The following is a 27,367-nucleotide window of genomic DNA, read 5'->3' as shown; positions in this document are numbered from 1 at the left end:
ACTGGCACAGTCACTTTGCAGGGCAGTCTGATAGTTGTTAAACAATTACTGACTGGAATTAGGACAACTATTCTAATTTCCAGATGGATTTTTTTTTTCATGTGTTTAATGACATACATGAGAAGGCCCAATAAATGTCTTTGAATGTACTGTACATTTAAAGACATTCAAACATTATTTACAGTATGTTACCATAAATTGTTATTATTACTTTGTCATCATCTGTTATCCATCCCATACTATTAGCCCATACCGCACGCCAAAACAATGAAAAATTAATTTGGGATTGATATGACTTTACACCTCTCCCTGAAAAAGGTGGACAAGGCTAACAATAAACGCTGTTGATATAATTGCTGCAGTGTTTTTACTGTCACACTGAAGCCTACTAGAGATAGAATGATTTTCAGTAGCAATTGTACCGAGCAAAGCTGGGCTAAGCTGCTCTCTCAAACCAGAGTGCAACAATTACTTGCTTTGTAGAATTTGAGAAAGTGAAGTGGACATTCTTACAATATGTTGCTGTGCAAGCATAGATAAACACTTACTAAACATTCTAGTTGGCTAATCTGAAGTGAACTAGCCTCTACCATGTGGAATTATGTGGTGGCAATTTTACAACTCTATATGATTAAATACTTTCCATATAGCATATGCAAGTCAATGAAACAAACAATGCAGTGGTCCCAGAATGTTTTACGATAATTTGGATGTTGCATTCAGTAAAAAAAAAATATTTTAAAGAAAGCACAAGCAAACAATTTGACCAAGAAAAAAAAACTTTCTAATAGGAATAGATTCATAAATTATAATAATACCATTTTTATAATGACGAAAAATAGAACATGTTAATGTCATGAACTTCACTTGCTTTTACTCTGCAAGGTTATATGTGTGAACTTGAGGGAAACAGTCTTCCTCCCCTAAAAATTTCCTTGAGACCAGCTGGTTAAAATCATTGCTAAAATGGCTGAGATTAAAGTCGTTTCTGAGAAAAAGTCTAGCACCATTTGTTTGCAAATGCCACTTTCACACAATATTTCCTAAGGCAATTTTAAAGAGTCAAAACACTTTTTATGGCCAATGTATATGCAAATAGGCCTCTACTTAAGAAGTTTACCCGATTCTGGTACAGAGATACAATGCTTTCCAGAGAAAGCACTCTTGTGCCTATATCTTGGTCATGTGCATATGTTATCCGAGTATCCACATTACGTATAATTATATTAATTCATACAAATGAGTCTGTTTCTAGTGATGTGGACTCAAACCTAAATCTTTTACTGTCATATTGGTAGATGAATACAAATGGCAAATTCCACAGAAACACAACTGCTGGATTTGAACACAGATCATGCCAGTGAAATGCATTATTCTTTCTTTTGAAACCGCTGACTGTTAAAAATTAACTGTTGGCTCTGACACACCTAACAGTTAATGACTGAATAAATCCTATGATGCTAATAACTTGTCAACAAATGCCATTTATAGCTGCTGAACAGATACGCATGTCAGGATTTAGGAGTGTATCTCTGTTTTAGGAATTTAAGCAGAAACCCGATAGTTCCTCGGGGGACTTCAGTATATATTGTTGCGGTTGTGTTTGCAAATAGACACACCTTTGCTTCTTTTCCTGCTTCCATACAGATTACACCACAACCATTGATTAAGAAATCTAACAAGTCTGATAAATAGGTCACTGCTTCACTGAGGTCTTGCTGAAGAGCTTTGTGTGTGTGTGTGTGTGTGTGTGTGTGTGTGTGTGTGTGTGTGTGTGTGTGTGTGTGTGTGTGTGTGTGTGTGAGCGTGTATTTATCACTATGTGGGGACCAAATGTCCCCATAAGGATAGTAAAACCCGAAATTTTTGACCTTGTGGGGACATTTTGTCGGTCCCCATGAGGAAAACATCTTATAAATTATGTTTTTTTGAAAATGTAAAAATGCAGAATGTTTTCTGTGAGGGTTAGGTTTAGGGGTAGGGTTAGTGGATAGAATATAAAGTTTGTACAGTATAAAAACCATTATGTCTATGGAAAGTCCCCATAAAACATGGAAACACAACATGTGTGGGTGTGTGTGTGTGTGTGTGTGTGTGTGTGTGTGTGTGTGTGTGTTATTCACTCTTAATCATTCTTTGCGATGGTCCATATTACAGATTGTCTCAGGTAGGGATGGAGGTAATCTGGCAGCACTGACAAATTGTTTTGATGAGTGAAGTGCAAGTACGTTATCAAGTATGTAACATTGAGCTGCTGCCTTATCTGACTTTAAGGGATAGTACACCTAAAAATTAAAATGATATAATCATTTATTCCTCCTAATGTTTTTTGAAACCAGTATGACTTGGATGAATCTGTGGAACACAAAAGATGATAAAGATGTTAGGCAGGCAGAATGTTAGCCTCAGTCACAAATCACTTTCATTGAATCTTTTTTGTTTTTGTTTACAATAGGATGTTTCTAGCTACGTAAGCTAAATTTCATGCAAACATTTCACCCATAACATTCTGCTTAACATCAACATTTTTCTTTCAATGATGACAATGTTTTTTGTTGTTTTGTTTTTCTGCTTTCAAGTACACAGGACCACACACTTGCAATGCTTTGGCCAGGCGCTCATTGTCTGCATTTGTGTATTTGCTCCAAGCATATTTATGGCCTTCAAAACAACTCTCTTGTTGTGCACAATGCACATATGAGCCTTATTTCTGGTTCATTCCTTCTTTAAATATATAATTCAATTAGAGCACTGGCTCATCAAAACTGATAAATTCAACAGCAGAAGAAGCCTTAAAACTCTCAGGGAATTAAGTGTTTTATCATTCTCCCAAACTGACATTATAATTCACAACAAAACATAAACTGAGAATATTGTACCACCAATGCAGCACCCCCTGCAATTGTTTTAATAATAAAATACAAAATCAAAAATCTTTGTTCTCTTAATTAATCAAAGTGAACAGCGTGACTCACGTTTCTCAGTTCAGGCAATTGAGGCATCACTGATTGTAAAAAGTTCCTGGCTGTGTCAAGGTAATTTTGACGATTGAGGTCTTAGCTTGAACAAAGTCAAAAACAAAAGAATAAAGCAATGTAAATAGAGCTGCTGCTGCTATGCTTCATACCAAATAAAAGTGTCTCTGAGAATGGAAAATTAAATCTCTTTATTTGTTTATTCATGCTGCATGCCTGTATTTTCACTTTGGTATGGTAAAGGAAGTTACATTTGTTGTGTAATGATATATAGGATTTGCAAAATGAGAAGCAGTGTAGGCCAGAGAAACAGAGTAAAGTGCTAGAGACACATCGATCTGATGGCCCATATCATAGAGAGAGAGTCTATGAATAAGACTCTCTGAGAATAAGAGAACGGGAGTGTGATAGTCTTCCTCCAGTTCTCCTGCTCAATGCTATCTTAAGCCCTGATTTTGCCCTATGAGTGACGAAGGGCAAAGCAGTGTCAGGGGCCACTATCTGACAGAAAACATGTTTTTTATTTTATTTTTATTTAATGTTTTTAATAGGACACAACCAAAGATTCCCTGTTAAGAATTTGACAAACACCACAGACAACATTTAGGGACCAATAGTTTCCACATAATTTTCCCTACTGGAAAATGTAATTTTTTTAATATGATTTCTGGATGATGCTCAGTATCATTTTATCCATTAATGTGGAGTCCATTCGTTGTATGCATAATTTATGTCCATTAAGATGCTGTAAGTGATTACAGCTGGCTGACCGGACCAGACATCACTGTTCATTCTGTGACAGTTGGTCGAAAGATCTTCAGCTGAAGTTGGCTGAAGCTGGAAGTGTTGTTGAATGTAAGAGCATATGTGATCTAGTTTCCAGGTGAAATATTCACAGAGTTGAACCAAAAGTGAGTTGTAAAACTAATTGTTTTAGTTCTAAATGATGTAGTACAGTCAGTGGACATGCATATTTTATACATAATATCCCCTAACCCAAACCCCAACCCTAAACCTAACCATCAGTGGAGTAAAAATGTAATCTTAGATGGAAAATGCAACCTCAGAATCACATTCATTATTGATTATATGAACACAATAATTTTTTGGTTTCCATGGAACCTGAACCCGTGTCTAAGGCCACTTGCGTAAGGCACTATAACCACCACGGGAATAGGTAAACACTTTTGAATTGATGCAAATATATATATATATATATATATATATATATATATATATATATATATATATATATATATATATATATATATATATATATCTTTTTATTATGCAAACAAAGAATGTGACAGTATTTACATGTAACAAATAAATAATAACCAAGGCAAACAAACATACATACCAACGGCCAACATGTCAAGTCTATCTCCTGTATGCATATATATTTGTGTGTGTGTGTGTGTGTGTGTGAGTGAGTGTGAGTGTGAGGGTAAGTGTATCTGGGTGTTGGGGTGGAAGCACATAAACCAAAGAACATCTAGAAATGTATAACAGAAATAACAATTGTAAAATCAACAAATAATAATGACAATAATAATAAACTCAATTCAATAAAAATGGGGGGGGTGTAGGGTTATTAAGAGGGCAAATAATAATAATATTAGTAGTAGTAATTATAATAATAATAATATTAAATTATTATAAGGCTGCCTCTGATTCCCTCCGTGGCCATGTCATAAGTTAGTCCCATGCCCATGTCACACCACAATGGGCCGTCAGGGAGAGATGCCGCCGGGCACATGGCCTAAGGCCCACACCACCATCCCCTAGGACATTCCCCACATGCCTGTGCTGGGTTTTTGTGTTGTGTTCCCCTTTTCTCTTTTTTCTCCCTTCCCTTTTATCATTTTTCAGAGGTATTCCTTGTTTAGCTCTTTGTAGATATATACATATATATATGTATCTCAGCTAATATGTGATGCATTAAAAACAAAAACTAGGTTAATGCAGACCCAGCCCCAAGCAAGAAATCCAGGGCGAAAAAGTGCGGGGGGATGGTGGGAAGGTACAAACCCCAGGCCAAGGCCCCACACAACAAGCTGTTTTCTAAACTCCGATGCACACTCAAGTACAGCACACGAGTCCACTTCAAAAGGTGGTCTGGGGTACGGTTCATGTGAACTCCTGTGCGGTTCGCTACTGATATGAATACAATCACACAAAATCGTGGAAATTAAACTGCCATTGATGACGTATAATTTTTGTATTTGCAGGCTTCCGATCGCAATTATTATGGTTTAATGAATTTCCATTACCAGCTTGTGTCCAAATAAATCACCTGCAGAGAGCAGCTCACATACTTCACATCTCTTACTACGCATCTGCGGGCTCACGGCAGACAAACACTAATATTCTTCACATCATTGCACATTCAATGCATCTGTGGCCGACAAACATAATTGTCATTTTGTGCATGGACATTTTGGTGGTAAATCCAAAGAGATGAGTACATTACAGCAAAGCTGATGTCTACTTGAGTTGTTGCCTGGTTACAGTGGTAAACAGCTTCCGCTTTTCCTCATGTTAATGACGTAATCGGACTGCGGTTCGGACCCAAAAAAATATGATGTGAACAGAGGCCAGCTGGGGCAGGGGGAGGGGGGAGGAAACAAACTCAGGTTTGGTTCAAGCAATCAAACCAAATGCGAAAGCACTCTAGGTTGTCTAATTCAATGGCGTCTAAATCAAAGTCTTGTGTAAGGGGTTTACTGGATTTTTCTGAATTTTATTGGTTTACCTTCAGCAATAGTCCTGCGGTATCAAAATTAAACTTTCTAAAGATTTTAAATGTAAATCTTTCTATCTGTTGGTATAAGTTGTTGGTCATTTTTAGCGTTTCATCTGGGTTTATATCTCCTGGGAGTAGAGGTGGTTAGTTATGTGCTACAATTACTCTGTTACATTTACTTGAGTAACACTAGGTTTAAAAGTGGATACTTTTTACTCTCACTCAAGTAAATTTTGAATGAAAAAAATGTACTTTTACTTCATTACAGTGGGCGGCGTTCCAGTCGTTACATTAGTGGGTTTCTTTTCATTAATGCATCATTTATTGAGAGATTATTGAATGGGACTTTTATGACAGCGGAAGATCACAGCTACACGCATGAGTCCATCACTGCTGCAGCATCAAGCTCTTCAAAGTGAAACACTTTCTTCGCTCAACACAGTGATAAAAGAATAGTTTTGTCATGCAATGCCTTCATTTAACATGAAGACAAGCGGATATTTCAAGATTCAAATTGAAGCTCCAACTCAAGGTAGCATATTGAGGTATGTTGTGGCTCAAATGATAACGCAGGCTTTTCTGTGTTATGGGTATGGTCATTTTCAGAGTGATTCTTGAGATCAGTTTTTAAGTGTACATTTTGAATCTGAAGCAATATATCAGTGCGCTTTGTCCCGCATGTCATGCACCCTCATGGGGTTACTGGAAGCTATTGCAGCTACTTATGGCTGTTTAGTGCAGGGAAACATCCTTAACATGTGGATTAAACTGCCTACTGTATAAATCCATGTAAATATCCAAGTTACAGACAGCATTTCTGCACATGCACAGTGAGGTGGTCGCATTGAATGTTCACATTGGCCGCGTCTCAGTGAGTAAATGATGAGAGACTTTTCATTTTTGGGTAAACTTTCCCTTGTGATAACCATGTGACCTTCTGTATTCTGTGGAACACAAAAGATGTTGGACAGAATGTTAGAGACTGACAGTCTCAGTCACCTTTAACTTTCAAAATATGGAGAAATAAATACACATTCACCGAAAGTAAATAGTGACTCAGGCAAACATTCTGTCTAAAATCTCCTTATTGTGTTGCATGGAAGAAAAAAGTCATACTGGTTTGGAACAACATGATGGTGAATAAGGACAGTATTTCCATTAATAATAAAAAATAATAATAATAATTTTGTAATACATGTTAAATGTGTATTATGTAATAGAATATAGGGGAGTTAACATCCATTATGTCATTTGTGAAAGTATTTGAGTACTCTTTTAATTGGATACTTTCTTACTCTTACTGAAGAAAGTAATTATGTTAGTACTTTTTCTTCTACTTAATTCTTTTTTAAAGTAATAGTACTTTTACTTACGTACAGGTTTTGGCTACTCGACCCACCTCTGCCTGGGAGGTAATTACTAACCATGTGCCCTTTTTGTGTCTTCTTTCTCTCTCTGTCTCTTTCAGTCTAACATGCACACACACACACACACACACACACACACACACACACACACACGCATAAACATAGCTTCACACTTATTTACTGAGTAACACATGAAGGGATTTATTGGATGATTAATGTGTCAGGGGAGAGAAAAATGCATGTGACTTAATTAGTGACTAATATGCTTCTATTATGTCTTTTCAAATGTGCTTCACTGTCTTACTTCCAATTATACTGTCAGCCACTGAGAGTAGGCAGTAGATTTCACCATTATAGTGTACAAATTACTCTCTTTAAGCCACCATCAGGTAGTCTAAATAAACTCGCAACTGTTTCTTCAAACAGATGAAAAAAAGGAGGTGATGAAAATTGGTAGTTACTGGAGATGTACTGTATATTGCAAGCCGTATCATTCAGCCAATGTGAAAAATATTCAAATTGAAGTGTTAAAAATCTTTCAGAAAACATACAGAACAAACATCAGTAACCTGATTTAAAAGCAATTTAGTTTACCCTGTGCTTTTTCTCTAAGGACTGCCATAAGCAAATGCATCAACCAATAGCATGACTGCTCATAACTTGTTCAGTGAACACGTATTACAGTGATGAAATGACGACATTATGTCATAAAGGGGTTCAATGCCAAGGAAGAAACTGATTTTAGACTAAGGCTTATCACAAGACTACTGCTTGTTGCTTTTTAACAACTACACTCTTGGTTCGATGTGGCTCTCTTGGTATAAGCCTCTCTTTCGTCAGCCTTTTACCATAATCATTCAAGCCAAATGGGTTTTAAGGTTGTTGCTCTCATGGTCAGGGCTGATTCATTGAGTCTCATTCAATAATAATTGCGTACAAGCATTCTCATGTAAGGTTCTCATGCAAAATTACTGCCAGATTCACAACAGGGCATGTATGCACATTCTTCACGTTGCTCTAATATTGATGAATCAGTATTATTCTAAAGGAGGGAGTGTATTTCCTCAGTTAGTAATTAGGATACTTACTTAGGTATTGGTAAGGTTTAGGTTTAAGGTTTAGGGTTGGGAGGTAGGTTTTATTGATTTAAAACCTGATTAAATTTAACCTCATCTGTTTCGGAGAACATTTAACTTGTTTTTAGCTTCACACAGTGGACATTTCATCTGAAAACTGCAGCAATATGTGTTAGAGATGCACCGATCAGAAAGTTTGAGGCAGATACAGATCAACGATTTTTTAATACTGAGATCTGCCGATATTGATCCGTTCACTGACATTTTAATGTGCCCTTTGCTAGACTTTTACACGTTATTTGCTGCAGTTATATGGTTATGCCTCACTCTGTGAAATAACATTCAATTTAAATAGGTTGTGAAATGCTAACATTTATTTGAATTGAAAATGGTTGTGAATATGTTCTGTTGTCACTATCAGATATAATTGTGACATACTGGCAACCAGTAAACACCATGAGAGCATCACACACATCAGAGATATGTTCAAAAATAAGAGCATTATATATATACATATATATACATATATATATATATATATATATATATATATATATATATATATATATATATATACTGTATATAAAAAGCTCCAAAATCATTGCATGTGAAATATTACTTAAAAAAAAAAAGTAGAGAAAACTCATTCTCCAGTGGTCGCAGTATCATGTTATGAGGGCTGATTGAGCGCTCATTCGTTAATTTGTGATTCGTGAATCGGCCCTGAATCTAGACTCAATCAGCCAATCGCCAATCGTAGATTTAAAAATGAAGATCAGTCGATTTAAAATATGTGTAGATAAACCACATAATTTAATTTTGCAAAAATTCTGCCACAGTCACATAATTGTCTTGATATGATGCTGGATTTTTGCACACTGCATGTTTGGTTTGTGATGATTCTATATATTATTGTAAATCTAGAAATACAATTATAAGTGTAAACGTATTGATCAATCATGATTTCTGTGTGGAAATGTTTGTACACAGGATATATGCACAAATGTGTGTGTATGCCTAGTTAGTGAATGAGACACATTGAGAGTCTCCACATAAGCTTCTTCTGAGGCTGTCAATGCTAGATTACTCATAACACATGAGTCAGGCTCTATGAATATCATCCTACGCATATAAATGCACCATTTATAGAGAGAAAGAGAGAGAGAGAGAGAAAGAGAGAGAGAGAGAATGCTGTTCTATTACATCATTTTCATGGTAGATTTTTTTAGCTATATAAAAGCTAATTTAACTGCATATTGTCTTTAACAGGTGTATAAACAGTCATAAATAATGAATAACAGTTCTGTTACATCATTTTCATAGTAGATGTTTTATCTATATAAGTAATTTTAACCATATAATCTGTCTATAACGCATGTATAAAACAGTTATTAAGCATGTAAAATGTTGCATAGTCTAAGATCCATGAGTATGTGATTAAATTATATGGAAAAATTGGCTGCACTCTAGGGCATTGGTTGGAAGTGATTTGTATGTTCAACAATTAATGTGCAACATGTTTGCAATTAACAATTCATGTATTGCCTAAAGAACCTGTACAAGCCCCCTGGTAAAATTGTGATAAAATTACATCAATAAAACTAGAGTAACCTTACAATTAATGGTGACAATATGAATTTGAGCTGAATACCTAGGTTTTCTTATGGTGTTCAATCTGATTTTCGACTGCCTTTATGCTTCATGTTATGCAGTCAGAAAGTTATGTAAAAGAGCTCCTGGGAGCCGCCCAGTCAGTATCACAGCACCACTCACAGTGCCATTATTAGCCAGCAAACCCACATCCAAAGTTAGCTATGCCTATATCTAAAGATAGCCTAAGCATAATAGGTATAGCCATGGCCCACATAATTCTTTTGCACAGCCATACACTGCAAGTTTCAAATTATTGCACTTAGCCAGCCAAGGTTCTGGAAGAAGAGAGGCAAAATAATGACCTGTTTTGACAATTCCACTGCAATTAGCAATAGAGGAATCTATGTGGCATATCACAGGGCTTGCAGTGGCGATGGCTAGAGCTCTCCGTCATTGACTGACACCCATTATACAGCTGTGTTTTTATGCTGGTTCTGATTACCCAGCTGTTGAGAGCTTCATCGCCCCACTTATGGTGTTTGTGAAAATGCACAGTGTGCTAGGGTCTGCTTGAAGTGTTATATTGGAGTAGAGATGAAAAGGAGGATGTTGTGTGCTTAATGAAAGGCAGAGACCATGCTCCCATGTATGACAGGATAATTAGCCGCTAACAGTCGGGGAGAGCACTTCAATGCCACACTTCATACCCCCAGCACTGGATGAGTGACACATCTAACCAATCAGGTCTACTTGACCCAGATCAAATATGCAGTGCCATCCGTACAAGTGTCTGTCTTAAGCAGATCCATGCAAAACATACACATTCACGTTTAATGCCTTACCGCATGACACAAAAGGATCACTCTCATCCCAGTCTAATTTAAGTCTATTATTGTGGTTTAATCCATTTCAGATAAACCCAAAAGCAAAAGGAACTGTGGTTGGTTACTTTGCATGTCAGTCAGATGATCACTTCCTGTCTAGGTGGGCTGTTTTTCATCTAAAAAACTGTAATAAATCACAACAGTTTAGCTCCAGAAATAAATTTACTATATATATATATTTTTTTTTTTGTATTTTCCATGGGGGAATTTATTATTTACAATAACTTATAAACCTTTATAGATAAATCTACAGTGAGCTCTGAGGTTTTTAATTGGTTGTATATGCTTCTGTTGAAGTTTTTCAACTTCTTTAAAATAAATAAATACATTTCTACACTTCCCATGATATTGTTATGACTGTGGGAAGCAGGAGAAGGCAGACTGATGTTTAGGATCCACACGCAGTTTATTAATAAGCAAAAACAGAAATAAACAAACTCAGGAACAAACGAAAAGTCCACGATGGGAAACGACTAAACTCAAACACAAAATACACACAGGTGAACACAGGTTGATAAAACATCCACGAAGGGCAGGGTTACCACGAACGAACACGAGTGACAAAGAGTAAACATATGCACGGACATGAAACGTCAGCATTCAACTTACAACGATAGACAAGGAGTGGAAAACACACAGGGTTTATATATACAGACACAGGAGGATCACAAATGACAAACAGGTGCAAACAATGACACAATAATGGCAGTGAGAAGATCTGGGAATTGTGGGAAGTGTAGTTTTACACACGGACAGTGAGACTCAACAGGGAAAACGTGACATGGAATGGGATCGGTGAAGGGTGACATGGAAAACATGGGGCAGACAAACACAGGAACGTGACATAGCCCCCCCTCAAAAGGACCGGATTCCAGACGGTCCTAAGAAGCAAAAGAATAGAAAAAATAAACAAATGGTCAAGGAGAGAGGGGCTAGAAAAGGGGTAAAACAGACAGACCAAAGGGGGCACAAGGGACACAGAGACAAACAAAGGAGGCACAAGGGACACAGAGACAAACAAAGGAGGCACAAGGGACAATTAGGCAGTCCATGTGGGCACAAGGGGCAATTAGGCAGTCCACGGGGGCACAAAGGGCAGACAGGCAGACCAGGGAGGCCGAGAGGGCAGTCTGGCAGACCAGGCAGGCCGAGAGGGCAAGCAAGCAGTCTCTGGGGGTGTGTGAAGGGAATTGGGTCAGGTGGCCTGGGGGGCATGCACAGGGTAGGGATAGGCTTAGGAGGCCAGGGAGGTATCGACCGGGCAGGGACAGGTTTAGGTGGTCTGGGAGGTGTCGACCGGGCAGGGACAGGTTTAGGTGGTCTGGGAGATGGCCATAGAGCAGGGGCAGGTTCAGGGGGCCTGGGAGGAGGCCATCGGACAGGGACAGGTCCAGGTCCAGGAGGCGGCCTCAGGACAGGGACAGGTCCTGGAAGCGGAGCTGAGAGGGGCTCTGGAGGCTCAGGAGGCGAAGCTGAGGGAGGCTCTGGAAGCTCATGAGGCGGAGCTGAGAGGGCCTCTGGAGACGAAGCAGAGGGAGGCTCTGAAGGCTCAGGAGGTGGAGCTGAGGGGGGCTCTGGAGGCTCCGGAGGCGGAGCTGAGGAAGGCGGAGCCGAGGTTGGCTAGGGAGGCCCAGGAGGCGGAGCCGAGAGAGACCCAGGAGGCAGAGCCAAGGGAGGCGGGACCATGGAAAACTCTGGAAGCTCAGGGGGCGGAGCCGGGGGAGGCTCTAGAGGCAGAGCAGAGGGAGGCTCAGGAGGCGAAGCCGAGGAAGGCTTAGGAGGCGGAGCCGAGGAAGGCTCAGGAGGCGGAGCCGAGGAAGGTGGCTCCGTAAAAGGCTCTAGAGGCGAAGCCCTGGAAGGCTCTGGAGGCGGAGCCGAGGGAGGTGGCGCCGTAGGATTCTTTAGAGGCGGAGGCCTGGAAGGCTCGGGAGGAGGAGCCCTGGAAGACTCGAGAGACTTGAGAGGTGGAGTCCTGGAAGGCTCGAGAGGAGCCCTAGGAGGCTCGAGAGGAGGAGCCCTGGGAGGCTCTGGAGGAGCTGGCTCTAGGACGGGCACGACCACTGGCGCTGGCTCTTGGACAGTCCTGGCTACTGGCGCTGGCCCTTGGACGGTCATGGCTACTGGCGTTGGCCCTGGGACGGTCATGGCTGCTGGCACTGGCTCTTGGACGGTCATGGCTGCTGGCGCTGGCTCTTGGACGGTCATGGCTGCTGGCGCTGGCTCTTGGACGGTCATGGCTGCTGGCGCTTTCCCTTGGACGGTCATAGTTGCTGGCGCTGGCTCAGGGACGGTCGAGGCCACAGGCGCTGGCTCAGGGACGGTCGAGGCCACAGGCGCTGGCTCAGGGATGGTCGAGGCCACAGGCGCTGGCTCAGGGACGGTCGAGGCCACAGGCGCTGGCTCAGGGACGGTCGAGGCCACAGGCGCTGGCTCAGGGACGGTCGAGGCCACAGGCGCTGGCTCAGGGACGGTCGAGGCCACAGGCGCTGGCCCAGGGACGGTCGAGGCTACAGGCGCTGGCTCAGGGACGGTCGAGGCTACAGGCGCTGGCTCAGGGACGGTCGAGGCTACAGGCGCTGGCTCACAGACCGGGGCAGGCGTGGGCCAGGAGGCGGAAGCCCGTCTTCTCCTTCTCCTCCGGGCAGACAAAGTGGACCGCGCTGGCTCATGGAAGGCGACTGGCGTGGGGGTGAGCTCGCTGACAGATGGGGCTGGCATGACAGGAAGCGCCACGGGTTACTGGAGAGTCACCACTGAGGGAGGAGAGGTAGGGTCCTCTTCAGCGACCCCCATGGTGAACGGTGAGCCGCAGACCAATAACGTCGCCTCCATGAAGTCACAGAGCGTCCAGTAGCGCGTTGCCGGTGGCAACCGCTCCTTCAGCCCATAGCTCAGGTTGTCCCGGAAGAAGACCACAAGGGAGGAGTCAGGGAAGTCTGAAACGTTTGCCAGAACAAGGAAGTCATGGATGTGGTCTTCTACCGGTCGGTCCCCTTGCTTCAGGCAGAGCAGTTGGTAGTTCGCCCTTAACACTGCTGGATCCATGGTGTGGTCTATCGTTCTGTTATGACTGTGGGAAGCAGGAGAAGGCAGACTGATGTTTAGGATCCACACGCAGTTTATTAATAAGCAAAAACAGAAATAAACAAACTCAGGAACAAACGAAAAGTCCACGATGGGAAAAGACTAAACTCAAACACAAAATACACACAGGTGAACACAGGTTGACAAAACATCCACGAAGGGCAAGGTTACCACGAACGAACACGAGTGACAAAGAGTAAACATATGCACGGACATGAAACGTCAGCATTCAACTTACAACGATAGACAAGGAGTGGAAAACACACAGGGTTTATATACACAGACACAGGACGATCACAAACGACAAACAGGTGCAAACAATGACACAATAATGGCAGTGAGAAGATCTGGGAATTGTGGGAAGTGTAGTTTTACACACGGACAGTGAGACTCAACAGGGAAAACGTGACATGGAATTGGATCGGTGAAGGGTGACACGGAAAACATGGGGCAGACAAACACAGGAACGTGACAGATATACAGAGAAAGATCCACCAATCAGAGAATTGCAGCAAACAAAGCACCCCAATCAAGCCCAGTATCGACTGAACACTCCTGTGAATAAAGCATTAGAGTCTTCTCTTCCCTAAACTCAAATTACTTATACAGTATATTTGTATATATATTAATATTTTGCAATAAACCTAGAATGTGTTGTTTTTTACTTATAATCAACTATTGAAATCGATAATTGTATGTTTTTCTTTTGTTTTAATTTGATTACATCATTCGAAATGCTCCACATGGTTGTAGTCAATGCCCTCATGAAAGACAATGAGTAGACAGGGGTTACGTTAACGGAAAATTCGATAGCTCTTGATTTGACAGTACTTTTCAACATTTACTTACTATATAAGTACAACAACTACAGTAATTACTAGGTACTAACCCTAAACCCAACCCCAACCCTAAATTTTAACTCATATTAAGTACATGTAGCTACCTAATATTACTCTGTAAGTATACTAATAGTACATATATTGTAAAATAAAAACAAAAAAATAAAAACAAAAAGAAAAAAAACATTAATGGATAAATTATTTCAAATGCTCTCCGTAATTCTGACAGATAAAATAAATAAATAAAATAAATAAGAAAAACAATTTTAACCTAGTGCATCAGTTTTGACTTCACTGTCTCTCCCACACACACTCCTACTTTGTATGTGCCCCGTTTATTGTCTGGTACAGCATTAAGATTTGTATTAACAGGTACCATCACCATTATAACCTGGAAATATGTGTATCTTTTAAACAATTGTGTTTGGATTATGAGGGGTCGGTCTCTGAATTAATGATTGCATACATCCGTCATTTTGTTAGTGTATGAATAGTGTTTTAATTTATTATAATGAAATGCAAAAAAGGATAATAACAAAATGAAAATGGAAAAAGCAGAGCATAATTTTTGCAAATTAATTGCATTTCATTTTAAAAGTGCAAACATTACATTTATAGAAGAATTGTCATTTTAGAAAAGTGCTGTACCAGCATTAGAGTTTCACACATGTGTGTACTTCTCATCTGTGACACTTTATTATGATATCAGGCACACTGACAAAGTTCAGTGAAATTGTGCATGTATGAATGCAAATTTTGAAATATTATGATCGGATATTTATTTCCTTTAAAAGCTCCATGTAACCGACAAAGTATAAAAAAATCTTTGTTTAATGTAGCGGTTGATTGACATGTAGAACTTACATCCTAGAACTCACGAGACTTGCACTTGGGGAGTCAAATGATTATGCAAAAATTATGAAAAACAAAAAATAGACCATATTAGAAATTTTACAACTCAGTTCATCAGAGTATATATGAGTGTATGATTGTGATATATATGTGAATGATTTATATGAAATCCTTATAAAAAAAATAATGGGAAAATATGAAAAGGGGGAAAAAACCCCCATAATATTTCAGAATCAAAATGGCTGAAAAAGAGGATGGGCACTGTTTGCTCTCTGTGGATTAGACTTTATGCCATAAATCGAAACTCTAGCTATGCAACATTTCTGAAAACCTGTAAAATGATGGCTCTCTAGTGAGCACACCAGAACAACTGTGATTATTTCCTCTTTGACACTACCTTTTCTTGTTCTATGAAATCACCTTGAATATTCATTCACACTATCAGCTGAACTGTGTATCTGCAGCCTCTGCTGAAATTTTTTTCTTTCTTTTTTTCCTCATAAGCAAATTTCATACTGATAAGGATGATGAATCCGCCAGCAGAATGTAATAAAAAGTACCAAGCAGGATGACACATACCACATGTAGACCAAAAAGGAATAAATGGAAAGGACAATGAATAGATTCCTGCGTGCTCGAAAAAGCTGAAACACTGCATGAGCGAAATACATTAAGGAAATATTTACCAACGTTACACTTTGGAATCAGCATGTGCTGCTGTTGCAGTAATTGTTTGCAGTTCCTAATCATCACATTCGGCCTCTAACTATGGAGAGGCGGTTTTAATAGCTCTTTGTTACCCTAGCATTCACATTTCAATCAGATTCTAAGAAAAATTCACCCCAGAGGCTGGATATTATATAATGTATCATTCAGAGGCCTGCAAAGTTTGCCTGGCAATTTTTTTTTCCCAATATCTATTTACAGCAGATGGAAATTATTCTTTTTGGTCTGTGTACTGTTACATAAAGTTGACTCTTTCGGTGTTTTTTTGAGACAAAGTATGCATGCAAACAAGTCCAAGTCTTTTTTGTTATTTGAACCAAAGAGGGTTTCCTGACAACATTGAAACTTAAGCTAAAACGATCACCTTAACTAATGTCCCTTGATATTTTATGATGGAGAAACACCTGTTTCCCAAACCAGCAAGTAGATTACTCATTATAAAGTAGAATTTAAGTGCTTTGTTATGGGATCTGTGCAGTACAAAGTAGCTGATCACTTTGGCCAGTACGTCCAGGTGTTTGTCTTCTCAAAATTAAAAATAAAGTGGAAATATTAACAAACTTGGAATTTGTTTGTAACATTGTTGAGGCGCCAAAATGTATTTCCTAACTAATACAGAATTTAATGAAATAAATAATTATGAATTTAGTAAGACGGAGATTCAGATGTACTGATGCTCAATCTTAGAGATTAATGAAAGAGACGCAATAATGCATTTAGCATGAATGTACACTATGTGAATCATATGGGCCTCTCATGTAGCCTAAAGTTTTGTTTCTTTGGCTGGAAATGCACATAGAACAGAATTAAAATGACGGGCATCAGTACTGAATTATTCATTGACCTGTCTAAATATTAATGGACCATCTGGTTAATTGAAGGTGCTGAACTATTTACTTGTAGCCTTACTGTCATTATGCGGCATGCAACGCCTTGTAAAAAGACTAGGCGAGCCGATTTGAATCAGCCACTGGAGGAAGAAAGAGGACAAGGAGGATGATGAAGAGAGTGAGAGGGAACCTCATTGCAGACTCTCACTCTAATCTCCTCTGTTAACCATATTTTAATGATTTATTAAGGCATATTTATTTAGGTTTTAAATTGTGTGGTAACATGCCACATGTCTTCTTAATCCATTTAATAAGAACATGTCGTCTTTCTATTGCCATTACAATTATGCTAAACAAAGTAAGCTAATATAACATTATATTGTTACGTTTCTTGTAAATTTAGACCCATCACGTCAAATGAGCAGAGAGGCTGCTTATTGATTTTTTTATCCTCTGAAATAGTTTTCAATGGCTTTCCAATGATCAAAATATATTAATACAATTTAGGGAATGAAGTACGGGGGTGTTCACCAACAAAATGGCTGAGAAACACTGGTCTAAGTGGAACTGACCCCATTGTAGGACTGGGTTCAGCTAAAATACATAAAACAACAGTAGCACATGTTTTCTAGTGTTTATTCCACAAGGAGTGTGCATTGCCTTTCTAGTGCATGTTATTCACGGATCAGCACCGCAGATGACATTTTGCAGGAGGCTCAGGCAGAGAGTCAGCTGTCACTCTTAGGAATGCTAACCTCTCTCCGGCTACCCGCTATAACTGCACTGCACTTCCTCAAATACGGCAGAGAGAACCTGACCTGCAATTACCCTGGCCAATCATTGCAGATGGAGCTCTGCTAGCAATACTTCTCACGCAGTCATTCAGTTACCACCTACTAGTTTTATTAGAGGTAACTGGGTTGTGTGTGTCCAGCAATGAGAGCGGAATTACACACATTCCCGTTTTATTTTTGTACCTATTTTCTGAGAAGTAAAATTCAAAGGCCAGTTTGGTGTCATGTGCTACCACATATAATTGTTCCACAATGTTGGCCTTTGTGTCTCTTTCAACCTCCATGTGTTGGTCATATTGTGCTATGTTTCCTCAAGTGGTATATAATTTTGCTACAGTGAGACCAGCATCATCTGAAAGCACCGGAGTGGGAAGAGTCATCTTTTCTGAGCTGACTAATCCATCTGCAATCTTTGCCATTATGAGGGCCGAGGCCTGACAAAAGGATGTGATTTTCACTCTATAGACTGTAATTACTATTGCAGGTTCTCATTGTGCTCCTTCCAGTTAAAACGCAATGTGTCCCAATGCTAATGACTTCTTCCTGATGTGTTCATTCATCCTTTACACTTAGGCAATCTGTTTACCCAATAATTTACTCCATAGCCCACTCACTCTCTCTGCATCTTGTAGAAAAGGCACAGGGATTACTGCTCATTGTAGCTGGATCGAGCCCATCTGTGACCTAGAAAGGTTCTGCAGACCCTTAAAGCTTTCTCTGCTATCTAGTTAAATTGCTTCAGGAACTGTTGTGGGGGTAAGGGCATTGTCTAGGCAAGCTTATTTGAATGATTTTGTTTACCCTGAGGTATGCCTGTTCCATTCCTAGAGTGAGATGAGGATAGAAAGCACTGCAGGAATGGAGGCGGATGCCTAGATGATTACGGTGCCGCAAAGGACATTATCAGCAAAATTAGGCGCATTATGTTGTGTGTTAGCAGTTTGTGTTTTACCTCAAGGGGACTTATATTGAAGGTGAAGTGTGTATTCTGTATGTTAAAGTACATTCTCTTATATCGGCTTAATTTGGATGGGTTACTTTAAGTTAGCCATTTGTAAGATAGATTTTGTGGCCAGACCTTTGATTAAACGGCAAAAGATCTGCAGCATAATGCATCTTATTCTTGTCAAGACAGCAAGATCCACTACAGTAACATGTAAAACAGTGTGCCATTTTGAGGCGGGGTTAATAATATATCTGAGATATATTCTGAGATATATTATAACAAAATAAAAGACGAAAGATTCAGTGAAAGATTTCTCAAAAACACGTTTAAGAAGCAGTAAATGTGTTGAGTACAGATAACATGTACTGGGAAATCTGTGGTCTAAGAACAATACAGAAAACAAGTACAGACATAGCCATAACTAAGAAAACAAACAGAATATAGTTTTGCTAAAGGGTGTCTAGTCTTCTTGCTACTAAGGGCCTCAAACTAAAATCTGATTTTAAAGATTTAATGCCACCAACCCACATTGGTTTTCATTTTAAAAATACAAAAATGTCTCGACCGGTATTATGGCAGTGATGTCGAATGCTCATTTTCTCTCAAGTGTCTTGTGAATGTTTGCGACTGCTGTATTCTACGATGTATGTATGAATTAAATATGATAGCGCTGTTACGGTGTGCATTAGGAGAAGCTTCACAGTGATTAATAATTAAAATTTCAGTCTCTACCTCACAAAATGCTATTGTATGCCATCAGGTAAGCACATCGGATGCAGCGTGTTGACCTATTGACTACATTTGTACTGCATTTTGCCATTTATCTGAATAAATTAGTGTGATTAAATGTATCTGCCTGTTACATGTTTTATATGCTTAATAAATTGTTAAGGTAAGGTTAGGTTTAGGAGTAGGTTTGAGATTATGGGCTGTAAATGATATGTAAATGAATATATTGTAACAAAAATGATTGTCACTTTACATTAATCTACTTGGTTATGTTTAGAGGTTGGGTAGGGTTAATGAATCTAAAATATCTTTAAAACAGCACAAATTTACAAATATATTTATAATTGATTAGTGTTTTCAAATATATTAGTAATGGATTTGTCAGTATTTTAAGTTTCTAAAACTTTAAATACGTAAAAATTTTAATGTTTTAGATGCTTCAGAACATCCATATTGTAAGTTTTAGTGTCTATCCAGATGTACAAACATGTACATTTAAATGTTACCAATATTACTGTAAAAATAGCTACATATATAATGAGATCAGCCTGGGTACAGTTGCAATTAATATTAAAAACAGCATGAGTCATAATAGACTTAATATTGATTAAATTACATTTCTACTTTGGATGACAGGGGTTTGTGAAATGTGTCTGACAGTGCCAGACTATCCGGAAAGCATTGATTGAATTAAATCCTGCTTTTGCGGGACAAGTAATCTCGTAAACAAAGCTATCTCATCCGCCCTTGGGCCAGCAATTCATCTCACATCCTCAGCACCTCAGTGTGTGTTATTAAGCTTGCCTATCCTTCATTCAGTGCTGGCATGGCATAGACTATAAGTTTCCCACTCAGAGAGTCCACACAACCTTTATATTGCTCCTGCTCAAGAAGCGACGCAAATATTATTTACCGGAAATCCAGCGCAAAAAACAAAATAAGTGTTTATTTATGGGGTTGCATGGAATGAAATGGACTGTGGATGATGAATAGTTTGAACTTGAGATACATGTATGTATGCAGTGACCCCAAAAAGACACGCTTCAAAATGAAAGAATGTCATTGCAATCAAATTATACTTTTCTCAATACTAACTTTTTTTTTCTAAGCCATTTTTACTTTTAAACAACTGGTCCCAAGGTAATTTTGAGTGGATGTATGAAGTTGGTTCCCCTCAAGTTGGCTACCAGGGCTGAATGTTTTCAATAAAGCAGTGAACTGATATATATATAGACGTGTGTGTGTGTGTGTGTGTGTGTGTGTGTGTGTGTGTGTGTATGTGTGAGCGTGTATTTATCACTTTGTGGGGACCAAATGTCCCCATAAGGATAGTAAAACCCGAACTTTTTGACCTTGTGGGGACATTTTGTCGGTCCCCATGAGGAAAACATCTTATAAATCATACTAAATTATGTTTTTTGAAAATGTAAAAATGCAGAAAGTTTTCTGTGAGGGTTAGGTTTAGGGGTAGGGTTAGGTTTAGGGGATAGAATATAAAGTTTGTACAGTATAAAAACCATTATGTCTATGGAAAGTCCCCATAAAACATGGAAACACAACATGTGTGTGTGTGTGTGTGTGTGTGTGTGTGTGTGTGTGTGTGTGTGTGTGTGTGTGTGTGTGTATTGTGGTGATATCAAAAGTACCAGTGATCAGTAACAAGTTGATACTAAATATTGATATATATATATATATATATATATATATATATATATATATATATATATATATATATATATATATAAAACTTAGCCAAAATTTTATTATTACAACTGGAGTACAATAATACATATACAGAACAATCAAATTTAGTGTTTGAATCAATCATATATCTCACTAAACACTTATTTTATTCAGTTGTCATGTAGGAGTTGATAACAGTTTGCTTAATAATCAATTTCCGTATCTGGACAATTGCTGCAATATCATAGAGGATAAATTATGATATTGTACAGTACAGTAACTTGGTTCAGTAATACTTGGACACGTGAATGAGAGTAAACCAGAAATAGATGATGATTTAGGGACATTTAGTGTGCTACAAATGGCTATTTCTATTGAAATAAATTTTGTATTATTAAAATGTTCTGTTTGTTCAAGAATCATCTTGCAACAATGCAGGTCTTTGGCATGTAGGACCTGTGAGGAGTCTTTTTCTCAAACTAGAGAGTGTGATATACTTGTATTTTTGTTGTGCATCTGGCCATCCACTTCCCTCTGAATCTGGTTAGAGATTATTTTTTCAAAACAGTATTGCATGGAATAGCCTTTGTCTCTCTAAAACAACAAACTTTAGGAGAAAATAGAATTTCAGCAGAAATGTGTTTCCCCGTCTGTCGTTCACTTCGACGTTGTGTCGAAGAAGCGACACTAGGGGTCTCTCTTGAGCGCTCAATATACCTCTGATCTATGAAAAAAGGCCAATGAGAAATTGGCAGACAGAATTTGCATGTCCCACCCCAGACATACGTGTATAAAGGTGGGGAATTCCCACGGGATTGAGGACGACGCAGCTGGCGATTGAGGCTATCTGGGGATGGCAGCGGGCTCGTTTTGCCGGGTACACCCCCACAAACCACCCGCCCGTTGACTTCCGTCCGGGCTCTAGGCAACAGCGGCTCGCCTCACAGCCAGCCGGCCTATCCTCTGGAGCCCCCTGAGCTGGATGAGCTTGCCGCTGCATCGGAGAGCGGTCCGGCATCTGACGCTGATGACTCGACTGGGCTGCCACCTTCGGGCCAGCACGCCCAGGCTGAGGCTGATGCCCAGATGTCCGACATGGTTGCCCAGGCCGCCGCCAGCGTGGGGCTGGACTGAAACCCTCCATCCTCCCCACAGCCATCGCGGCTGGATGATTGGTTCCTTGGGTCTGCGCACTGCTCAGAGCCACACCCCCCCTTTCTTCCTGGAGGAGCATGATGAGCTGACGACTGCATGGAGAGCACCCCTCTCCACTCGCTCATCCGCACTCACTACCCTCGACGGCGGAGCTGCCCATGGGTACACGCCGATTCCCCAGGTGGATAGGGTGGTTGCGATCCACCTATGCCCCGAGAATGACACCATCTGGTGGGGTTGCCCTGTGCTCCCCTCCAAGGCCTGTAGGACAACGTCATCATTGGCCGCCAAAGCCTACAGTGCCACTGGACAGGCCGCTTCCGCCCTGCATGCCATGGCAGAAACATAGAGAGAAAATAGGCCCGGCTAGGCTCGGCCCATTCCCAGGTTGGCAAACGTCGCCTTGTTCCTCTGTCTAGGGTAACTATAAGGATTCCGACGACTTTATGGGGCATTGGGGAAGGGTACGTGCAGTCTGATACAGCTGGTCGTTTTGGCACGTCAAGTACCTGCCCGCTCCTGTGTCAGCAGTACACGTATACGGCTCAGAGCATGGCGTGATTTCAATTGGACCCCTAGTGTCGCTTCTTTGACACAACGTCGAAGTGAGCGACAGACAGGGAATGTCTAGGTTACGGATATAACCTCCGTTACCTGATGGAGGGAACGAGAAGTTGTGTCCTCCCGGCCTCGTCGCTGAGCCGAGCCACTGTTGTGGCCGGACCATTTCCGGCTCCTCAGAAAAATCCTGAATGAAACAGACGTATTTCCCCGCCTTTATACCCGTATGTCCGGGGGCGGGTCATGCAAATTCTGTCTGCCAACTTCTCATTGGCCTTTTTTCATAGTTCAGAGGTATTTTCGCCACTCAAGAGAGACTCCTAGTGTCGCTTCTTCGACACAGCATCTCGTTACCTCCATCGGGGAACGGAGGTTACATTCGTAACCTAGACGTTCTTTATGCTTATTTTTAAAACCAAAATTGGACTTGCAAGTGTAAAGCAACTTGTAAGAACTTAATACTTTAGCAAATGGGCAAAAAAAAACACTGTATTGTGATCTCCACATGGTAGCGCAATCATTTTCAAATGTTCTAATAATAAGAACATTTTCTTATTATTGATAAGTCAAGTACCAAATTAGCAATTTAGAATGATTTTGTAAGGAATAGGTGACACAGTATATGTTTGTCATCACAGGTAAAGAAAAATTTTATATTTAAATATTATTGAAGTACAATTGAATATGTCTTAAACACTTAAAACCATAATAGTAATTTGCAGTTAATGATTTTGGCAGTATTTTTGATTAGTTTAATGCATCCTTGGTGAAAAGAAGCATTAATTTCTTTGAAGAACAAAAATGTCTTTGTGTTCTAAAAATAGAAGTGTATATACTATATATAATATAATTTTCATAAAGTAACTTGTAACATAATTACTTGAGTAGTTTTTTGGCAAAATACTTATTTACTCTTAATTGAGTCATAATATATCTCAGCAATTCTACTTGTTCTCAAGTGAATTATTTCTTCAGTAGCAGTACTTTTACTTATGTAAAAAAAAATCTGTATACTTTCCACCTCTTCTAATGGATTCTACTTGACATACATTGAAAAAATAAATGAATGCAATAAGTGAGGCAATTAAACCAAGCCAAGCAGTCATATTCCATAAAACGTTTGAGTAAACTCAACAACCGGCTTTTGGAGCACGTTTAAATATAGGATCAACTGCTCAGTGAGTGATTACAGATAGAGATGAGGAAAAGTGTCTCAGGCAACTCATCTGTTAAATCAGCGAGCAGATCATGGAAACACAGGCCCTCCTCTGGCTTTCACTGCAGTGTAATCAGGGATTTAGTGCTCCTAATTGCTCCTTTGGAGTCATTGTGCTGGATAAATGAATTAGATTTTAATCCCTCATGACAGCAGGGCATATTCATCTGATCCTTTCATGTTTATGCCACAAAGTGAAGGGAAAATACATCTAAACCAAGAAAGAATTAATATTTGCAGAGGAAAAGTTGTGTTGCTTAAGTCTGAAAACAGTACACATTACCTCTTATTGCTCAAGTTATGAAAGAGCCTTACACCCTGTCTACACTGGACAAAAGCAATTGTCAAAAGCAATAGAACCCTTATAATTAATGATGCTGTCTACACTGGAAGCGACCATTGCAGCGCGGCACGTTGCACCGAGAGTAAACGGGTGTCCCATTCCATTTTGTGCTTGTGCTGTCACTAGTATTGCCAACAACACACATAAAGAGTTTAGAACATTTGTGTCAATATGTCTGGTGTGGACAGCCTCAAATCTTTGTGTCGTGTCAATGGACATACCCAGTATGTTTTTCAAATCTGAATAAAAATGAAGATTGAGAAAACAACATTGGTTCCATGGTGGTAAAGAAAATGTACAGTTGTTTATATAGTGCACCCCAAAAGTAGCAAAATCCATCTACAGTATCTACTTGTCTGTCTGTCTGTCTGTCTGTCTGTCTGTCTGTCTTTATTTACAGAATATATTTGTTTATTTATTTGACAGATGCTATTTGGGTTCATATCTTGTTCTATTGCAATAAAAGTTTTGGTCACTTAAATACTAGTAGTTTGTAATGTGCTGAACTCAATTTTACTTTAGTTCAAACTGTTTAAAAATAATAATAATAATTGAATTATGATCCTAGGATCATTTCAGACTTATATATAAAATATATTTATGTGGTTTTGAACAGTAAGTAAACCTGGACTGACCTTATAGGTGATGCCTTCTTGATGATCATAGGAATATTTTTTTCATCACTCTCTCTTCCTTATTTTTACATCTTTGTCTCTTAGGTGGTGGGTCAGATCGACAAACTCACATCAGATTTTGACTTTGACCTGGAGTCAGATGATTGGACGGTGGCAACAGCTAGCAGCACTTCAAGTAGCGAGCGTGGCCTGGGTGAGTCCTTCAGATTGGACTTCCTCAGCCAGGACATGCTCTCGGACAGCTGGGAATTTTGCAACTTCTTGGAGGCGTCTAATGCAGCAAACCGGAGAGCACACATGGAGGAGGTGGATGAAGTGCAAGGGGGGGCTTCATCAGCCACACCTACACCTGCCACGGCCAGTGTCTACTCGCAGATGAACGGGGGTCTCCCCATCCTTAACGGACCTTTAATCATCACTCCAGACTCCTCCAGTGAAGAAGCATCCAGCTCAACACACAGCCAGAAGACCTCTCGCACATCCGGGACCAGAGAGAGGGTCCGTTTCAGTGACAAGATCCTCTACCACGCCTTGTGCTGTGATGATGATGAAGATGAAGAAGGCGCAGAGGAGGAAGATAAAAGGGATTGTGGCACCCCAGACACGGACAGTGAACCCAGCCCGCTGGCTTGTTCACCCACGCCCCCTTTGCCCTCGTCAGACCATCCGCCTGGTCTTTATAACTGTCGGGAAACGGCTTCTGCGGGCCCCTCGCCCATAAAGGTGCCGGTAGTGGGGTCTCACACGCTACCCAGGAAAGGTCTTCTTAACCCAGGCTGCCGGAAAAAACTGCTTAGAAACAGCAGCACACAAACAGTTTCGGATAAAAGCACTCAAACTGTACTGCCCTATATTCCCACCAAACAGAAAACCAAGGGCCTCTGAGAGAACACCTGACTTTAAATGTAAAAAATTATAAAAGAACGGACTAAGAAATATTGCAAATAACTATATACGATTTAATATGAAATGCATAGATAATAGAATAAAACAAAACAATACATCAGTTATTAAATAAATGATATATGGGAAACTTTCAAGACTTGCTTAAGTCATTTTATGACTTATGCATTTGGAGGAGGATATCTTTTGCACATATTCAACAGAGTTGAGTTGAATGAAACAGTATGTTTTTGTGAGGTCTTGTATTTAAATATTTTATCAGAGGTTTCTTTCCTATTGAGAGGTTCAGCTCTTTTAAGGGGTTATTCAGTTTGACATTAGTTTTATTAATGCAGAGCTGTGCATTCTACAACTTTCTATTCCTCATACTGTAGTTAGGAAAATTTTTGAACAATGTTTTGTGTGCATATGACAAGATCAATATAGTCTTGTCTCTGGTGTATGGGCGGCTGCAAGGAAGAACACTGTGTGACTTGCCTTTGATTTTTTTATAAAGTATTTGAGGATCCTACCCCTAGTACAGACTGTTTGGTTTGGGTGATGGGATGAAGGGATAAAAAAACTATTATTTTGAAGTGCCTGCTTTCCACTCTGACATTTACACTCCATCTCTTTCCTCTCTGTGGGGGAGGGCAAGGTCGTCAGGGGTGATGACTTGAATCGCAGCGCACAAAGCCGAGATGCAAAAGGTTATGTCTCCCCATTCTTGAGCCCAGTGGGGATTGTATACTCAATAGTACTGTGTTTTATTCAAAGGGATGTTGCCAATAGCACAGCTGATCGATCCAATGGGTTAAGGCTCGGTGAGAGGGCTTCCGTGCTGAGTCCCTGGCTCCTAGCTTCGAGGGTCTTTAACAAAAACCTGGCTCTCTGTTAGAGCTTTTGGTATTTACTCTGCAGCTCAGAAACAATCCTGTGGTGGGAAGGGGCGGAGGGTGGAGAGAAATGAGTGAGTGGGAGGAACAGAAAGAGAGGAAGAGGGAGAGAAATTATACATTACAGAAAATGGAGAGGCAAATGAAGGGCAAAGTAGCCTGGAAAAAATGAGTGTTTGAAGACAGATTGTTCTTAATTACCCCCTCAACATAATCATTTACTTGGAATCATCTCCCAGGGCAACAGAGATGGTCAGGGCAATAGATCCTGTGATACCATGTCTCTCTGCAATCTCCATCTTAACACTCGTCTGCATTTTAAATACTAAACACATTTAATTTGTGCAATCAGAACCTAGTTTGATCAGATTTTGGATTGCAATCAAGTACACTAATTAATGACAATTGGTGCATACTTAAGAAAACAGTATATTTAGCTCATATGAAACTGTATATCTGTGTCAAATTTAAAAACTGTATGTTTTTGCAAAAGTGCACAATACATAACAGAAGAGCTGTATAAAGATATCTGAAGAAAAGTTTCTGCCAAGCACT

At 39.8% G+C, this 27,367-nt stretch overlaps 1 protein-coding gene across 3 annotated transcripts in view; it reads left to right on the top strand.

The window, feature by feature from the left end:
• Positions 1-26,826, top strand: part of insyn1 (inhibitory synaptic factor 1) — an 82,898-nt gene extending 56,072 nt beyond the window's left edge. For all 3 annotated transcript variants that reach the window (XM_052096728.1, XM_052096726.1, XM_052096727.1), the window contains exon 4: positions 25,119-26,826. In XM_052096728.1, coding sequence (XP_051952688.1) covers positions 25,119-25,919 — 801 coding nt within the window. In that variant the 3' untranslated portion in view covers positions 25,920-26,826. The remainder of the gene's footprint in view (positions 1-25,118) is intronic.
• Positions 26,827-27,367: the final 541 nt, after the last annotated feature.

This window comes from Xyrauchen texanus, chromosome 29, assembly GCF_025860055.1.
Source record: "Xyrauchen texanus isolate HMW12.3.18 chromosome 29, RBS_HiC_50CHRs, whole genome shotgun sequence".
NCBI classification, from domain to species: Eukaryota; Metazoa; Chordata; class Actinopteri; order Cypriniformes; family Catostomidae; genus Xyrauchen; species Xyrauchen texanus.
The sequence above is the reverse complement of the archived record's forward strand: the minus strand, read 5'-3'. Positions and strand labels throughout refer to the sequence as shown.